The sequence below is a fragment of the Amblyomma americanum genome, chromosome 8, assembly GCF_052857255.1.
Source record: "Amblyomma americanum isolate KBUSLIRL-KWMA chromosome 8, ASM5285725v1, whole genome shotgun sequence".
NCBI lineage: Eukaryota > Metazoa > Arthropoda > Arachnida > Ixodida > Ixodidae > Amblyomma > Amblyomma americanum.
This window is the reverse complement of record NC_135504.1, coordinates 90,077,344-90,095,294: the sequence shown is the minus strand read 5'-3', so window position 1 is coordinate 90,095,294 and position 17,951 is coordinate 90,077,344. Positions and strand designations below refer to the sequence as shown.

Genomic DNA, 17,951 nt, shown 5'->3' with positions numbered 1-17,951 from the left:
GGTCAATGGCTGGCTCTTGCCCAGAGGTGCGGGACCAACGCATCCCTTCGGAACTGTCTCATGAGCGAACAAAGCGAGTAACGTCACTCTGGACACCTGGCCAGAAGAACTCCTCGGTGATTCTAGACACAGTTTTTTTAACACTATGGTGTCCAGCAATAATGACGTCATGTCCTAAGCGTAACACTGGCGCTCTCATATCTTTCGGTAACACCAGCGGTTGGCCCCGCCTTCCTGAGCTAAAATTGCATTCCCTGTGCAGAAGACCGTTTACCAATTGACATTCGAATGACGTACGACTACTCTTTGTTTTCACTTTTTCCCCGACTCTTTCGAAGCAGGCTTTCAAGCTCGGGTCTTCTCTTTACCTAATTGCAATTTCTCCCTGCGTTACGCTCAGACACATCGTAACGGGAGAAGAGAGCGGACGGTGCGTTGCTCGGGCTGTCCTTGAGCTCTTGTCTTCATTGCCGACGGTACACTGGCTGCCCCATCACCCACCTGAGCAGTCGTGGGCCTTTCTTCTTTTGGGAGCTCTTCAACGTCGAGCATCCTCCACTCGGTATCGAGGTCTTCGACACTTCTTTCACCCGTAGTGTTTCCCAAGATGGCATCGCAGATAGGTTGCGCTACGCATTTTGCCAATAACTGTCCAATATAATATGGATGAAAACTGTAATCCTGCCTCAGGAAGGCACCTTGCTATCTACGCGAGTGACGGCCGACGCTTCTCCTGTAAGATCCTCGTCCTTCTCCAGACTTCTCCGAACCAAAGCCGTGCTGGCTCCGCTGTCTCTAAGCACCCCAATATAGGACGTTTCCCTACTGCCCAACCACCACCGGCATTGCTGCTTTCGACTTGGGGGTTCTACTCACCGCCATATTTTCCAGCGGTGTTTGCTCTCATTTTAGCTGAGGAACCTCAGTTGGTGGGACAAGTTCTGCCCAAGAGTTGACAACACAAGCAGCTCGGTCCTGCGTTCTATATCGGCACTCATCCAGGGTATGACCCCTCCTCTTACAACCTTGACACACAACCTCGGTCTTTTGGGCAACGCTACTTGTCCGACAGTCAACTGCACGGTGTCCCACCTTGCCGCAGAGGAAACACCTTACTGGTGACTTAGATGCACCGCCATAGGATCCTGATTTTGTTTCATCTGTCTCTAGGACCTTTTGGGTTTCCTCCTTTGCCTTATTGATATTTCTCAGCCCTTGAGCCCCGAGGAATATGCCTCCAGGTGTCGGCAAACTCTTCCAGCGATCAAAACTTTCAGGAACAGCGCTAGCTTCAGACTGCAAGATGATAAAGACTGCTCTGTCACCAGCTTGTCACGCACACCTTCAAAACTCTTTTCTGTGTTTGACGTATCAGGCCACCTGTAAAAATAGTTGGTCAGCCTGCAGGAGAACTGTTTAGCGGTTTCAGAATCCTGAGAATTCGCTGTGCGAAATCTCTCACGAAAATCGTCTGCCTTAAGCCTGAATCTTCGGAGGCGTGCCTTCTTGACTTTCTCGTATTCCATGAAATCAGTGGCAGGCATCCTTCCAAACGTATTGAGCGCCTCCCCGAATAAACACGCTCAATGCCGTGGCCCATTCACTGCTCCCCTGCCTTGCCTCAACGCTATCCGCTCGAAGCGTTGCAGATATGCGTCAAATCATCTCTTTTGTCATAAGAAGGAGCCGTCAGCTTTCTTGGACAAACTCTGCAGGTCTAGGAGATTCTGTAGTCGCAAAGGAACGCTGATCATTGTCCGTGATCTCCTCATATCCTCCGGCGACAAGCGACTAATTCCACAAAAGAAATTTCTTCTCCCATTTTATCCTTCTTTTCTCATGGTCTTCAGCCTCGCGAGCCCTTCTTACCTCCCTCTCTTCTGCCTCGCGAGCTGTTATTTTCTTCGCGAGGTCTTTCATCTGCTTCGCGAGCTCTTTTATCCTCCCGCTCTTCTGCTTCGCGAGCTCTTCTAACCTCTCGCTCTTCTGGCTCGCGAGAGTCTGCCCGCGCTTGTGCCCTTTCCTCTCTCTGCCTTTTTGCCTCTTCTTTCTCCTCTTCACAGAGACGCATCGCCTCTTCCTTGCATAACCCTTGCTTGAGCTCCATTACTAACGTTTTTGCCAAAATCCATACTTTCTGCCATCGAGAGTTCGGAAAGATCCGAGACAAAAGAAAAAGGAAATGAATCCTGGCAAAGTCCACCAGTTAACTTTGTCACGTATCTCCCCGGTGATCACTCGGGCCGAAAGAATGTACTAGGCGACAGGTATACCCATACAGACGCACATTTAATACACTCTACGCGACACAAACACTAGTACACAAAACTGACACAAAACGCAAAGGCTATCAATATACACGACCCGGAAACATTGCTACTAGCGTCTACTACTAGTGTTTTACTGTTAGCTGTCGTCGTTCGTGCTCATCGTTGGTTCTGTACCGATGTGGCGTAGCATGGGTCCAGTAGCCGGCGTCGATGTGGCGTTCGACGTGCTCAGGCTGGCGTCGCTGGCGACGGCGTTGGAGTAGTACAAGCCCCCGGTCCGAGCACCCGTGGAGGTGATACCGGTGATGTTGGCGTTGGAGGCACCACCAGGATGGGTGGCAACAACGCCGGAAACAACCCTGGCCCTAGCAGGTGGTAGCGTCCTCCGTCGACTCCCCGGAAAGGGCTCAGGAACGACAGGAAGTCCACGGTGCGAAGCCGTAGAACTCGAGCTCACCGTAGCAGTAGCCGGCGTTCCTCTCTTCCGGCCAAAGCCTCCCTGACCTGCCGGAGCCTCCGCTTCTCTGTTCTTTCGACCGTACGTCGCTCTCCCTCGCGCTTTATAGGAAGGAAAGAAGCCTTGCTTCAGACGTTGCTGGCACATACCCGATACGGGAGAGTGGCCAAGACACAGGTGGTTAAATGCTGGATTCAGAAAAATTTTGACGGGAAAAGGAGTGGTAATAGTATGTAGTCTGATAGATTGGAAGACTGAAGGATAAGGGTCCTGTTAACTTGGAGATCGAAGACGGGATAACGGCTTAATGTTCATAATAGTTTACAATGCCTCTATTGTTTCAATGTCGTAATGACTGAGAGCGGGAAAAAAGAAATTAGATTGGGAGTCGCTGCGTTTCTTGAAAGTTTTTCACAGCAGAGCGCACACTCCTGTCGCGTCGTCCGAGCAAAGAAGCGCCAATGGACTGAACAACCGCGGAGGACACAGGCAAGCCCCGTTGATGAAATGAAATTTGCAAAAGACGCTTCCTCAAATGAGAGAAGCAGCGGCAGAACAGCAGGAAGTTATCTATTGTCTCCGGTTCCGCACAAAAGGGGCACAGTAAGGAAGCCGCCAGGCCAGATCTGTGAAGGTAGAAATTTAGAAGGGGAACCCGGCAAAGCAAGCGCGTCAAAGAGACCTCTAGTCTGCATGAGGGCCAGTCTTTGCTACGCCAAGGATGCAGAAGATGCTGATATTCGAGAGATGATGTAAGAACCTAGGCAGCAAATTCCTGAAATATTGTGTAGATGCGAAACCTCACCGCAGCTGCATATGCACACGTTGGCAGGACAGCAGCAACTGGGCCACAAAGAAAGGCTCTTGCTAAGGAATCTGCAACCTCATTTAAGTGAAAGGCCATGTGACCTGGTACCCAAAGCAACCTTACCGAATTTAGATGGAGCGGGATAAGAACTTAAAGATGCATAATGCCAGAGACTCAATGGGTGAGGATAATGAAGAGCAAACGGGCAGAGAGTCTGTCATAACCACGGCCTGGGAAACGGTAGTTTCTAATTTTCGTAAGGCTAAGATTACTGCTACTAATTCAGCCAGAAAAACTGGAGTGAAGTCAGGAAGAGGGAGAGAAAAGGACCAATCTAGTGAAGGCAAAAAAATTCCCACACCTGCCATTTTGCGATGCTGCGAGGAATCGGTAGCAATAAGAACATGAGAGGGAAACGACCTTAGGTGGTCCTGCAACAGACCCTGAAGAAGCGGGAAGAGCTGCAGCTTTGCATTCGATGGGAAAATGTCATCAAAATCAATCTGGACAGATGATGAGTTGTTATACATTTGGCGGACGTCTGTGAAATGAATATTTATAGGATCAAGGAGGGACTTCGCGTAACATATCTGTGGAGTATGAAAACGCGACCAGAGGGCACTAAAAAGGCGGAAGGTAGACTAAGAATATATTATACTGGAAGCGTGAAGAGATGAGTCTCACAATTTTAAAAATGTTTGAACTGTTAAAAGGAGAAACCTAGCTGATAACGATGGAATTGGCGCCTCAATGTGCAGAACAGCATTGGCGACATAATTTTGAAGTCCCAGACAAAGGCGCAAGCAACGCCTCACGCTCCAACAGCACAAGAGGGCGAAGTTTATAGGCAGGAGCTCCTGAGAATAAAACACACCCGAACTCCAAAATTGGGCTGACGTACCTTTAAATCATCAGAAGTGTATGCCTTCTCATGCCTGACCTAGCAGTACAAAGCCTGCGTAGGATGCCAATGGTCCGAACTCCTTTTGCGGAAACATGCTCAATGTGTGGCCGCCAGGATGACAAGTGACGTATATTACTCCGAGATACTTCACTTTCTGAACTTGAGGTATTATGCTATTTTTATAGACCAGGCAGATAATTACAGGAACAGAAACCGGAAATAATAACAATGCGCATTTCTTCACATTGAGGGACAGATGAATTATTCCCAACCAGTTGTCAAGAACATTGAGGTAATTTTGCAAGGCTTTATAGCCTTGGCGTTAGTGCACGTAATCCTTTTCGTCGTCCTCTTCTTCTTCTCTCCTTCACCAATCATCTCCTCCCACCCCACCTAAAACTTCTTCATTTTCTTTATTCTTCGGTTAGTCCACGTTATCCTTATCGCCGTCCTCATCATCTTCTTCAAACCTCTTTCCTTCATATTTTTATTTCAGACTTCCTATTATATGTGACAACAGGACTGAGAGCATGTCAGCCAGCAGGCCAGCATCAATGGCGCAATGCCAGTAGGCCAACATCACTGGGCCAATAGCAGTAGGGCGAGAATATTAGGGCGAAACTATTAGGGTGACACCAGTAGGTCTGCACAAATAACATCCCAGTTTACGTTTAGCGAACAGACCAGCAACCTGTTGGATCTTGTGCTAGAGATTTTTTTTCTGATTGGCGTACATTACCGTTTTCCTGGGGCACAAAAAACATGTTTCTGGAGCATTTCTTGCTAGATAAACATGCAGGATGTCTTTATAGTGTGTATCGTGAATAATCTGTTGCCCATACACGACACCATTTTGAATGTTATTATATTTCGCGACGTGGTATGTTCGTCCCAGAGTACTACTAAGATTCTTGTCCGCTATATGCAAGCCATTCATTGTTGTTGGATTAATGGCGCCTATGACCAAAATGATACCAGTCGGAATATTTGCCATTCAAACCACTCCATTGCTGTTGCCATACTTTCGTGTTTCACGAACACAATACCAATCTGGAAACTATTGGTGTTGGCTACTGGCTTCGTCGCGAAAGAGGTCAGTAACTATTTTTTTTTTTGCCGTTGAAGACCGAACAGAGAGGAAAGTTTGGATTTTTTCGACGGGGCTGGAAATTTAGGGCGGTCAGCATGCTTAGTTTTATAACAACATAGAGTCAATTATATATAGTATTGTGAGTCAATATACCCTCCGCACTAGAGCACGTCAATGCTTCACTTTTTTTGCGGAAGGCAGCAAAAGAATGAGTGGTTCTACCTCAAGTCCGGTGCTGCAGATTGGAACCATCATGCATGCATATTTTAGCTTGAACGACGCGAGATTTATAAGGAAACATAAGGGTGGGCCGGACACCAATGAGGCCGCAGTTATCCTGAATATTTTCTCTTTGTTAGATGACCGGAGTTTATGACACAATGGCACAAGGCTGCTCCATTTCTGTGTTGACCGGCTTCCACGCCGTCGCTCTGAGCATGATCACGATAAGCGCAAGGACTGTCCACATTAGGCCACATGCACTCAAGCTTACGCGTGAGTGCGACCGAGTACGTAGGCTCCAGCGGATAAAGAGCAAAATTTTCGCGCCTCCGAGGCAGAAGCCATTGAGTCGGAGCCCTGAGACACGGAATGTCGGAGTAGAGATTGCGAGTCAACAATGAAACGACGCGAATCAGCGCCCAAGCTCTTAGTGTAAACTACTACATGGCGTTCATATCGTGTGCTATGAATTCGTAACGCTGGTTTTCATAGAGAGTTTCAGCTGAAACCATTCGCCAGCTAGCTTGCGGCAGCTGCTAGCAGTCGCTAGTTGCAGTAGCTAGTCATGGATTGAAATGACGGTTTCTCGGCACAAAACACTATCGACCTTATATATATATATGAGGATTTCTTTTGCTCGTTAAACAAGGAGAAATCGAGATTTATCTGAAAACGCCCAACAACCGAGCCAACGAAAAATCAATGCTCTAATCCGTGCTACGTCGACATTATTCCACTGCAGGAATGTATGCGTGCTGACCAGTGTTTTGTTGCCATAAAGAAAGTAAAGTTTTGTTCTCGAAGGCGTTTTTGCCCTAGCTCCTCTTCTGCCCCGAAAGTTTTCGCCTGACGCTTCCTTAGGCGATCGCGTTGTCTGTTCTCTTCCGCGGTTAGTGTTTTTGCCTGTCGCTTCGGAAGGCGATCGCGTTCTTGGCGATGGGCAGCAGTACTCGTTGAACGTTCCGCCCAGGTAGCCGCCATTATGTTAAACAGCGTGCGCTAACAGGACGTACACAGGAAACTTGGAGACAGAGGAAAGAAGCGCAAATATTTGCGCTTCTTTCCTCTGTCTCCAAGTTTCCTGTGTACGTCCTGTTAGCGCCCGCTTCCTAATAGAGATGTACCAAATAGCCCGTCAGAAAGTTCTACTCCATTACGTTAAGGTCACAGCGTCTTAAAAACACAGTTTGCAGTTGACGCGTGTGATACCCAGAACGAAAATGGTTTTTCAAGCCCGAGTGTCAGGTTACATGGGTACAGAATATTGAGCAGCCTGTGCGCACGTGCTCATTGGTCCCGAGGTACCGGCATTTTGTCCGCCTCGCGGATAAGTAGTGCCATTTGGCACCACCACCGCGATTCTTGTTTGAACGGCTCTGTACCACGAGGCAGCGGCAATCCTTGACGCCGGGGCGCACACGCTAGAAACTCTCCAAGACTAACAATTCTGCGCCTTAGCAATGCGTTATTGTAGGCAGTAACTTAAAAAAACGCATTGCATTCAGTACTGCTTCACTTGACGATATTTGAAATAATTTTTGCAACAACACCTGAAAAGTTCTGAAACTCCTGTCAGCCTCTGTAGGGCACCTTTGGATGTCCAGTAGCTTTTGTGGACTGAACCATGACGGACAATGGGAGTTGAAAATCAAGCCGCAAATGGATTCCTGCAGTATAATTTCTTTCTGGCAGGAGACTTTGTTTCCATAAAATACATGTTGGGTTTTGTACAAAGCAGGAATGTGACTTTAAGCATTTATTCAAGACATGTGGGAGCGCACAGTGCTGCCATTGTTCGTGGCCTAACGGAGCAGGTACGCGTCGAGGCCTCAGATGAGGCCTTTTCGCGACTTCGGTCAGGTTCATGAAAGCACCAGCACGTCACCCTTGCGCTGTTCACTGAAGGCAACCTGTCCGGCTCAACAGCAAGGTCCTTCTCAGATGACATAGTCGCATTCGCAGACGCCAGGCCCATTCGCAGGCTCCACATTCAGGCCACGCCTGCATACACGTAAGGCACATAGCGTCCTTCTCTCATTTCGCCTTTGCCGCCATATCCTATACATTGAGAGACAGGTAGCTTTCTTCACTGGGCGCTTTCTCAAGCAAATCTTTTCCTGAATATAATCAGGGGCAAGACTTAAGCAGGTGACCGTTGCAATAATCGTAGCAGGACAACATTTATTGCCCAAACACTGATGACTAAAAGCTGTTAGGAAGCAAGCAGTTTATATGAAACACTTACGTGCAGGAACTTACGAGGCCTTAAAAAGGGCTTAAACCTCTGAATGCTGAACAAGGTACGATCAAGCAACATTTATACTGGTAGAGACTGTAGCCGCATCACATACATCAAACAGCAAGTAGCAAGATGCACACACACGCAGTATTCAGCTTGGTGTCGCTGTTGGTTGATTTTGGCTATTTTCAATGACTCTAGAAAGAACGAGGGCGTCAGTAAAACACCCATACAATGCATAATTTCCTTTGCGACCGACGAGGTGGCGCACACTAAATCGCGCTGGCATGATCACGATCCCCTTGCCCGAGCAGCATCATTGTTACGTTCTACATTCCCCGCTGGCCATTTGCGCGGTTACTTGAAAGCATAGAATTTTAAATAAAATACTATAAATTATACATGTTCTGGAAAATGTAGAACCTTGTAATTCTTGTACTTTTTTATTGCAAATATCTCCATTACCTTGCAAAAAAAGCACCTGTAATGTTTCGTAACAAAGGCACTGATGTAAAATTAAAACTACACCTATTCGTTAGCAGCTCGTTTCAGAAAAAAGTGTTTTCATCTTCGTAGCATACTCCTTTCTGTGCTTTAATGACTACTTTACTTTTGGCTTGACAACCTCAGTGATAATACACGGCATATCAGTGAGACCTCTAAATACCTCAGTGACCGGACTTACTTATTTTACAGATATATCGTGCAGGCCGAGCCCGCACTACACATGGAAATTACGCGGACTCTAATTAAGCGAAAGTGGGCTATATAATGCAACTCAGCCGCCTGACAGCAAATAAATCTGGTAAATGTGGGGTTCGCAATTTAAAATTCGGCAGCAAACGCGAAATATATCATTTTTTTACTTGGACGCAACGAAAAAATGACTAACAATCCACAGATAAAGGACTCTATCTCTAGTGAGTTTACTGGACTTAAGTATAAGGAACTCCAGCAAACACTCTTCGTACACGCTGTTATCGTTTACGGCGGAACCCCAAACACTACACTAATGCGCACGAGCATAAATGGAGAGTGAAAAATGCAACAGACCGGTGGATATGATGACGTAAGGACAGTGAGATTCACAGGGACTTGAGACGACCCGTAGCATTTAGTGGTCATTTCCGTGCTTACGGTTTAAGGAGGGTCGGTTGGCCGCAATGAGGAGTACCTTCCTTTCTTTTGTACTGATCCGTTACCTACGATTGATAACAGAGCACAGAAACACACACCAGACAACATCGAGAAGAAAAACAAGCGGCCAAATTCACTCATCCAGGCTAAGATTACCGCCATTTGCGTTCAAAATAATATTTTTGCTAAAAGGTTTTACCTGCACATTGTCTGCTTTCGTTTTTATAACAGGGGGTGTTCAAAAGTAGAACCCCTGCATTTTTACAATCACACGATGAACAAAAGACGAAACCCGCAGTCGCAGGCAGGTTATGCGGCAAGGCGGACAAAAAGTGATTGGATAAGTGCTGCCGTTAATCGGCTAATTAGTATCTGAAATATCTTAACAACTTTATAGCCGTTTAGATCACCGTGAATATCTATATTCAAATTTTATGGCAGTGACATTCATACCAAAAACATTTGGAGAATTCTCTTGGGGCACCCGTTTTCTGGAATTTCCTCTCAAATGGTTCAGTACAACACTCGCAATTACACAAGTTACTTGGCGGCAATCGGCGCTAAAATTTTCCCCAGTGTGACTGCGCCGTTTCGCATGGTGTGTACAAGATCTTTCAAGCCAACATTTAAACGGAAGAATTTATCAGATTCACTTACTGTTGTATGCTATTGGAAGACAAAAGAAACAAAAACATCTTCCTCACGTCGGTACTGTTACGCCAGTCATCAGCGTCTTGTGTTAGCAATTACGTGAACTGGGTTTAGTATGTCGAAGCAAATGTCCTTGAACACGCACGTGATAGAGCAGAAATCTTGAAAAAGCATTGGTGTAGAAACGCGACCACCTCTAAATTAGGAATACTAATATACACGCTAGCTCGACTGGGTTTTCGTTAATGGGGGTTTAACGTCCTAAAGCGACTCAGGCTATGAGAGGCGCGGTAGTGAAGGGCTCCGGAGATTTCGACCACCTGGGGTCTTTAACGTGCAGTGACATCACACATATACACGGGCCTCTAGAATTTCGCCTCCATCGAAATTCGACCGCCGCGGCCGGGATCAAACCCGCGTCTTTCGGGCCAGCAGCCGAGCGCCATAACCACTCAGCCACCGCGGCGGCTTCTCGACTGGGTGAATTCTTATTATTTCATTTTTGCTTATTATTCGGTTAGCGACAAGGCTCCACCATTCTGATTTTATCCACGTATCTGGCCTAACAAGTTACACGCGAAAACCACCTCTTTCTGTCACTGCCCATGCCATGTTTTTTTATGAGTCAAGAAACACGAGTTGTAAACCCCCTTAACATCAGAAAGATGCCACGGCTGAAGCGTACGTTGAAGCCTGAATGGTATAATCACTACCTTATTTCGAATATTAGTCGCTTGTAACTTTTTCCATGTCTGATTCGTTGCGCAGAGTATTAGAATAAAAATAAAGGCGCAATTTATGGTGGTCAGTAACCTTCATATACCTCAGTTAAAATTGTGTTTCCCTCAATTTACCCTTGCACTGAAATTTATTTAGTTTTGAATAGTCTTAGAACTTGCTTTCTTTCTTGAGATAACATGTCACAAATTTTACGGTAAAATCACCTGTTAAACTTTGCTTTCTTTGTTAGAACATTGCTGGAACAATTGGGTGGGCTGACTGGTCTTTATATGACTTTTGGCGTTGACACACACACACAACCGCACACACGCACACACACACATAATGGTTAAATGAAGTAGCCACTTCTACAGAGAGGCATTTATTGTCGACGTTTCTACTTAGGTGCGGTCTTCTGCAGACAAGACATAATGACCGCAACGCGATCAAAACCTCGACCGCAAATGTCTCGCTGTAGAAGTGCCCACTTCATTTGACCTTTTCCCTGCGGAATCCAACGGAACCTACTTTCGTAACCCAATATATATATATATATATATATATATATATATATATATATATATATATATATATATATATATATATATATATATATATATATATATATATATATATATACATACATACATACACTTATGAAGTGAGCTAACAGTCACCGAAACCAAGGTGCATAGGGGAACGTTATGTTTTTTTTTAATGTGTTATGCTGATGAGTGGGATAATATTACTTAGATTAATATATCGCTTAAAGAAAATTACTTATATATAATGCTAATAGCTTAACGAGGGTCTCGGTTCTGGCAGTCGTGAAGCCACAGGTTGCTTAAGAGGGCTCTCGCACAGTTTCGTCCCTCGCCGTTAGACGACGTTCCACGTCACGCTCGCTGTATTACAGGACGTGCTACGTCCGCCGCTATGGTCGAGGGTGGCGCTGGTGAACACTCTCAAGGTTCGCGTACACCAAATAAACATAAATACCCACGACAGCAGCAGATTGGACAGCCGTTGCCGTAGCTCAGTTGGTAAGAGCACCGAACGCGATATTCGGAGGTCGTGGGTTCGGATCCCACCGGCGGCATGGTTGTTTTTTCTGCTGCTTCATATAAATAATTTTCTTTAGGCGATTTATTAATCTAAGTAATATTATCCCACTGATCAGCTCAACACATTAAAAAAAAACAACGTTCTCCTATGCACCTTGGTTTCAGTGACTGTTAGCTCACTTATAAGTTTGTCAAACGGGCCCCTTATTTACTTTACCTATTCTGCTAATAGCTTAACTAGGGTCTCGGTTCTAGCAATCTTGATGCCACAGGTTGCTTAAGAGGGCTCTCGCACAGTTTCCGCCCTCGCCGTTAGATGACGTTCCACGTCACGCTCGCGGTATTACAGGACGTGCTACGTCCGCCGCTATGGTCGAGGGTGGCGCTGGTGAACACTCTCAAGGTTCGCGTACACCAAATGAACATAAATACCCACGAGAGCAGCAGATTGGACAGCCGTCGCCGTAGCTCAGTTGGTAAGAGCACCGGACGCGTTATTCAGGGGTCGTGGGTTCGGATCCCACCGGCGGCATGGTTGTTTTTTCTGCTGGTTTATAAGTAATTTTCTTCAAAAACCTAATCGATTGCCACCACAAATATATAAAAAATAGAAACATTCCCCAATGCACCTTGGTTTCGGTAACTGTTGACCTCCTTAAAATGTTTCTCAAACGAGCCCCTCATTTCATATGCCTTCTCTGCTAATAGCTTAACAGGGGTCTCGGTTCTGGCAGTCTTGATGCCATAGGTAGCATAAGAGGGTTCTCGCACAGTTTCCGCCCCCGCCGTTAGATGACGTTCTACGTCACACTCGCGGTATTACAGGGCATGCTACGTCCACCGCTATGGACGAGGGTGGCGCTGGTGAACACTCTCAAGGTTCTCTTACACGCAAGACATAAATACCCATGAAAGCAGCAGATTGGACAGCCGTCGCCGTGGCTCAGTTGGTAGAGCACCGGCCGCGTTATTCGGAGGTCGTGGGTTCGGATCCCACCGGCGGCATGATTGTTTTTTCTGCTGCTTTATAAGTTATTTTCTTTAAAAAACTAATTGATTGGCACTACAAATATATAAAAAATAAAAAACAAACATTCCCCCAATGCACTTTGGTTTCGATGACTTTTGGCTTCCTTAAAATGTTTGTCAAACGAGCCCCTCATTTCATATGCCTTCTCTGTATATATATATATATATATATATATATATATATATATATATATATATATATATATATATATATATATATATATATATATATATATAAGGCAAAGGAAATGAGGTGCTGGTATGACAAACATATGAAGGCAGCCAACAGTCACCGAAACCATGGTGTATAGAGGAATGTTTCTAATTTTTTTTCTATATTATATATATATATAAATATATATATATATATATATATATATATGCATGTTACCTGATTGATTTAGCACAGCATCGCAGTTAATCCGAAGGAATGTTTTCGATCCTCTCCTCTGCCCAAAATGTTATTCTATCTATACTCCTTTTTTCCAGGCTACAGTCCGCACAGTTATTTATTCTGCGAAGTTCAATCCTATAAAAAACATCACTAAACTGCCCGCCCTAGGTGCATTGCCTGCTGGGCCGATCCTTAGAACACTTTAACTGCGTCCGTCCCAAGACAACCACGGCGGGCTGGATGGTGTATTCAAATATATTGCAGCCGTTTCCTGAACTGACATGTTTAACGGTTTTCTTGCTTCCTGGAGGAAAGACACATCAGCACCAGAATTACTGCTCAGGTGCCTATGATCGGGTGATCGGAATTATTTCTCCTAGGGCATGTCGCCTGAAGAATAATCTGCACGCAAAACAGGCCAGCTCTGGAAATGCGATTTAAAATCAGAGCAAGTTTGGTAGCAAAAAAGGGATAATGAGAATTATGATGGACAAAACAGGTCGTGGTAGTGAAGTTGGAAAACAAAATCTAGCCCTTCATATAGATCGCAAACCACAAGAATGTATTCCTCGGATTTTGAACCCAAGAAACTGTAATAATACTAGATTATACAATATTATTTCTTAATTTCATTTTTGTTTGTTGTCTTCCGTTCAATGTAATGACACCTTTTGAATGTTTAAGATCGTGGGGAAATTTCAACTGGGCAAACTTTTGCGCCGGCAAGCCCATCGTCTTTCCCGCGTAATAATGAGACGTATAAATGTTAAGTAAGCGTCCTCACCTCAGCATCCGGCAGCGCTGCTCCTCGAACCTCGCGGATGCCTTCTCAGGTTTGTTCACGGAGGCGGGGCTCCACAGTTTCTCAGCCGGGGCACACGCTCGGGGCCTGCGATGTTTGCAAGAGTGCCTCGTTTCGGGATGCTAACGAGCATACAATGTACCAGTTTCTCCTCAGGTGTTACACCATGCATTTTGCTAAGCTCCTCAGTCAGGGTATTTAACTATTACTTACGTATATGCACGCACTCGCGTTCTTTAATCTCTCTAAATGCGTCACAGAACAATTAAACGTAAATATTACGCCGCATCGAGCACTTGTTGACATGCCTACGTTGTGGAGCAAGCACACCTGATTTAAAATAATTGCGATATTTGCTGTTTATTATTCATCACTAGCGTAAGCCTTCTCAGGCCCCTATTGGAACGGGAACTGGGTTGCGGTAGCTCATAACCCAAAACTTTACGAAACTCATGAATGCGAAAAACCCACAAATGTGAGAAGTAGCCTCCGCGGTGGCTCAGTCGCTATGGCGCTCGGCTGCTGACCCCAAAGACGCGGGTTCGATCCCTGCAGCAGCGGTCGAATTTCGATGGAGGCGGAATTCTAGAGGAACATGTACTGTGCGATGTCAGTGCACGTTAAAGAGCCCCAGGCGGTCGAAATTTCCGAATCCCTTCACTACGGAGTCCCTCATAGACTGAGTCGCTTTGGGACGTTAAACCCCCATAAGCAAAGCCATAAACTAAACAAGTCAGAAGTGCCACACTATATATTACATGGCAAAAACAGTATGTCAGAGATTCACAGCATCTTTTTGAAAACGAATATTTGCACCAAAGCGCGTGGTTTCGTGTCTTTAAGCCCGACAGTAATCACGCGAAAGTTCCCGTGCTTCATAGATCTACATAAGCTATCTTCTGCAATATGACCTCCAGCGATTGCCTGGCGCGGCGATTGTGTCCCCAAAGAAGAAATCCGAATGGTTTACTTTCAGTTTGAGCTGTGGTGTCCTCCGCTTATACCATGCCGCAATAAAACCTGTTTTTTACATAACGAAAGATGTTTGTGTCCCCAGCGCCTGCTGTCAAAAACCGAGGCCTACACGCCATTGTGTGCATGCGATTTCTTGGCTTAATGACTGGCTTTATATGATGGTCTCAAATATAGGCAGCGCGACCATGCACAGGTCATTCTGTTTAATTACGGATGCCACGCATGATTTTTTGCGCGTTGCCCTTGCTCACTTTGCCCCTGAGTACTGTCCCGGATTGGCACAGAAACGCCTGATGAACTCCTCCGATGTGCCCAGATCCCTTTATCCCGCAGCAGTGTCATGATTTGGTGAACCTTATGTTTGGGGTCAGGGCATGTAATGTGAACGAATGATAACCGACTGCCCGTAAGCGTAACGGCGTGGATTCGAAGAGAAGGCAAGCGTAGCGGTGGGCTGTAGAGAGTTAGGAGGGCGGATGAGATTAAGAAGTTTGCGGGGATACTGTGGCTTCGGCTGCCAAAGGACAGTGTTAATTCGAGAGACACGAGCGAGGCCTTTGCCCTGCAGTGGGCATAGTAAGGCTGATGTAGATGATGATGGGGGTGGTACTCCGTACACAGTGCCTTCACCAAAAGCGAGCTGTTCTCCGAGCTAGGCCATGAAATATTAGTGAAAGAGATAATTCAGCAGTCCTCTGACAGCTGCTGCGGATTTGCTCATGGAAATTTTGTATAGACTATTGTTGCCAAAATTTATTTGTAGAAACGTTGTAAACCTACTTAACTGAATAAAACATGCCTAGATTATCTTTACGGGTCTTTTATTTTTCTTCTTTTAATTGTGGTCACTATGCTGGCCAATTCTATTCCACCCGAAAGACAGACAACACGGGGCCTTTCATAAAAGCGTTGCTATCGCTGCGCAGTTAAACGTCCATATTTAAACCGTGCACACGGCCACTTCTCTCTCCCTTTTCGCTGTTTTATCCTCTATCCCCTAGATGTCGGATGTCGTGGCTAAAGGCGTAGGCCTTCCTCTTGGCTGTTTCGTGTCGCGACTGCCATGGGGTGCATTGGTTTTTCGCATGGACGGCCGAAAAGCATGTAAACGGGTATAGGCCTTGCAGCCGTGGTTCTACAAAACTAGTGTTGTTAAATAATTGAACAGCCGCTTGTAGGTAGAAACGTCGCAAGTTTTTTGGTTTAAGGGCATAATTCTCAAGCATGATTTCACAATATCATGACGTGGAATAGCATCCGACGTGCGCTGCTCTCCAAGTTGTTGGCGACTGGAAAATACTGATTTATCACTAGCGCTGTGCTGGAATTCCTTCTAACAGCGCATCCAATTCTCCAACACAACAAACGTTAAACTCGGACAGTGGTTCACACTTCTGCATGCGGCGTTGGCTCTGACGTCGTTATTGTGCAATGCACTAAGATGACAACAAAAGTGTAATTGCTTAGCCCAAACGTTCCCCTAGCAAGGCCATGTGGAGACCAGGGGTGTCAATTTTGTCTGTGCAGATTTCTGTTGCTTCCTGGCTATCATTCCTCTTGATTTTTTTGGCGAAGCTTTGTCTTCAATCGTGCAGTCTTGTTCGTGTACCTTCCATATGAAAGATTCCACCTGAAGTCCTAATCTGGAAGTGTATGATTCCTCATTGTAATAAATATAGGTAGACAGCACTCAGGGGTACAGTACTGCATGCTTCGGCTAAATAAGGCGCTAAGATACTTTAAGTCATTTTCATGCCACTGGAGTTTGCACATAGCGGTAAATTGTGAATCTACGAACGCAATAGACCACAGTCCCATTTCATTCCTCGCCACTGCGTACTAATCTACAGCGAGAAGAATGTCTGATGAAAATGACGGCTTTTTAAAACAAAACCTACTGCTACACTCATAAGCGCTGTAATTCTTGCAGTCTCCAAGAATTTCCGTTTTTCTGTTCTGCGCGTTATGCACGATAATCGCCATCCCGGCTACCCTGTCGTCTCTCCAATACAATTCGTCCGACGACTCATACGTAGGGGGCAAGTAAGCTAAACAGATTTCGTTTCAAAGAAGTGTCATTTGAAAAGTTGAAATCTGCGGCCTTTGCTGCTGTCCGATTCCTCCTGGTTACAACTGCCACACCTTCGTCACTGCCTCACTCTGTTTTGTTCCGTTCTCTACTTGAAATCGATTTTATTTTAGGCTGCCGTTTGCTAAGCGTGCCGCTTTAGCCTCCGCGCATTTAGCCTCTTGCATTAAGCACACAAATTACACGCTAACCAATGCAACCAATACATCGGTGATGCTGCCGTTGAGCTCCTTCGCTTATCCTCATTTACCTGCATACAGTGAACACCTCATCATCAACGCAAACTGATTTTACATAGCGCAGCGACACCTTTTTTATCAAAATGGTTTGTGTGCATGCAGCTTAAGGTAAAGTAAGACGTGATCCTGTCTTTCCCGTGATACTGTCCCAATACTTGTTCAGGAGTGGGACAGTGACGACACCGGCTAGAATGTTTTGTCCTGTATCAAAGCATGCGCACTCCGGTGTAGTTTACACATCACACTTTCTTACACTACCAGTCAAGGTCCTAGCATAGGAATTCCAGATGGGAAATCCCCACCCCTCCCTCATTACCTCCCACCTCCCACCCCTCCCCGTTCCAGTGTGAAGCGGGCCTGTCTAGCGCAGCCTCGGACGACCAGCGTAACGTAATAACCCAGGCCATCCTGATAGCTACTGCAATTGGGACCCCTTACAAAGATCTCCATGCTCGAGGGGCCTCCCTCCTTACTTTCTAACATAATAATTTTTTTCTTTCTCTTGTGTCGCCCTAGAGTCCGTATTATTGTAGATATCAGTGTTCTTCATCCGGAGATTTCTGGTAAGAAAATTGCCTCTAAGTATCCATGACAAACGCCGTCCTAATGCCACTGGCACTAGTCCCGTTCAATGCTGTTGCGCTTAGGTACTCCAGATGTTGTTCGTCACAGGAATGAGCAACGCTTATTACTGAATAGCGTGCTATAGCGGAAGTGGTAACCGCTCATCAAAGACAGAGTACCCTACGATATTTTAATGCGTCCGTACTACTGTCTTCAGATTGATTTAGGCTTTCAGTGAGCTCCAGCTGTAAAGACGGAAATCTTGCTGACCCTATGAACAGAGGTCATGTACGGCGC

At 45.7% G+C, this 17,951-nt stretch overlaps 1 protein-coding gene across 3 annotated transcripts in view; it reads right to left on the bottom strand.

Moving 5' to 3' along the window:
• Nucleotides 1–7,492: 7,492 nt before the first annotated feature.
• LOC144101991 (beta-hexosaminidase subunit alpha-like) overlaps nucleotides 7,493–17,951 on the bottom strand; it is a 94,666-nt gene continuing 84,207 nt past the window's right edge. For all 3 annotated transcript variants that reach the window (XM_077635236.1, XM_077635234.1, XM_077635235.1), the window contains exons 13-14: nucleotides 13,770–13,874; nucleotides 7,493–7,752 (exon numbers count right to left, since the gene is read on the bottom strand). In XM_077635236.1, the coding sequence (XP_077491362.1) occupies nucleotides 7,689–7,752; nucleotides 13,770–13,874 (169 nt within the window). In that variant the 3' untranslated portion in view covers nucleotides 7,493–7,688. The remainder of the gene's footprint in view (nucleotides 7,753–13,769; nucleotides 13,875–17,951) is intronic.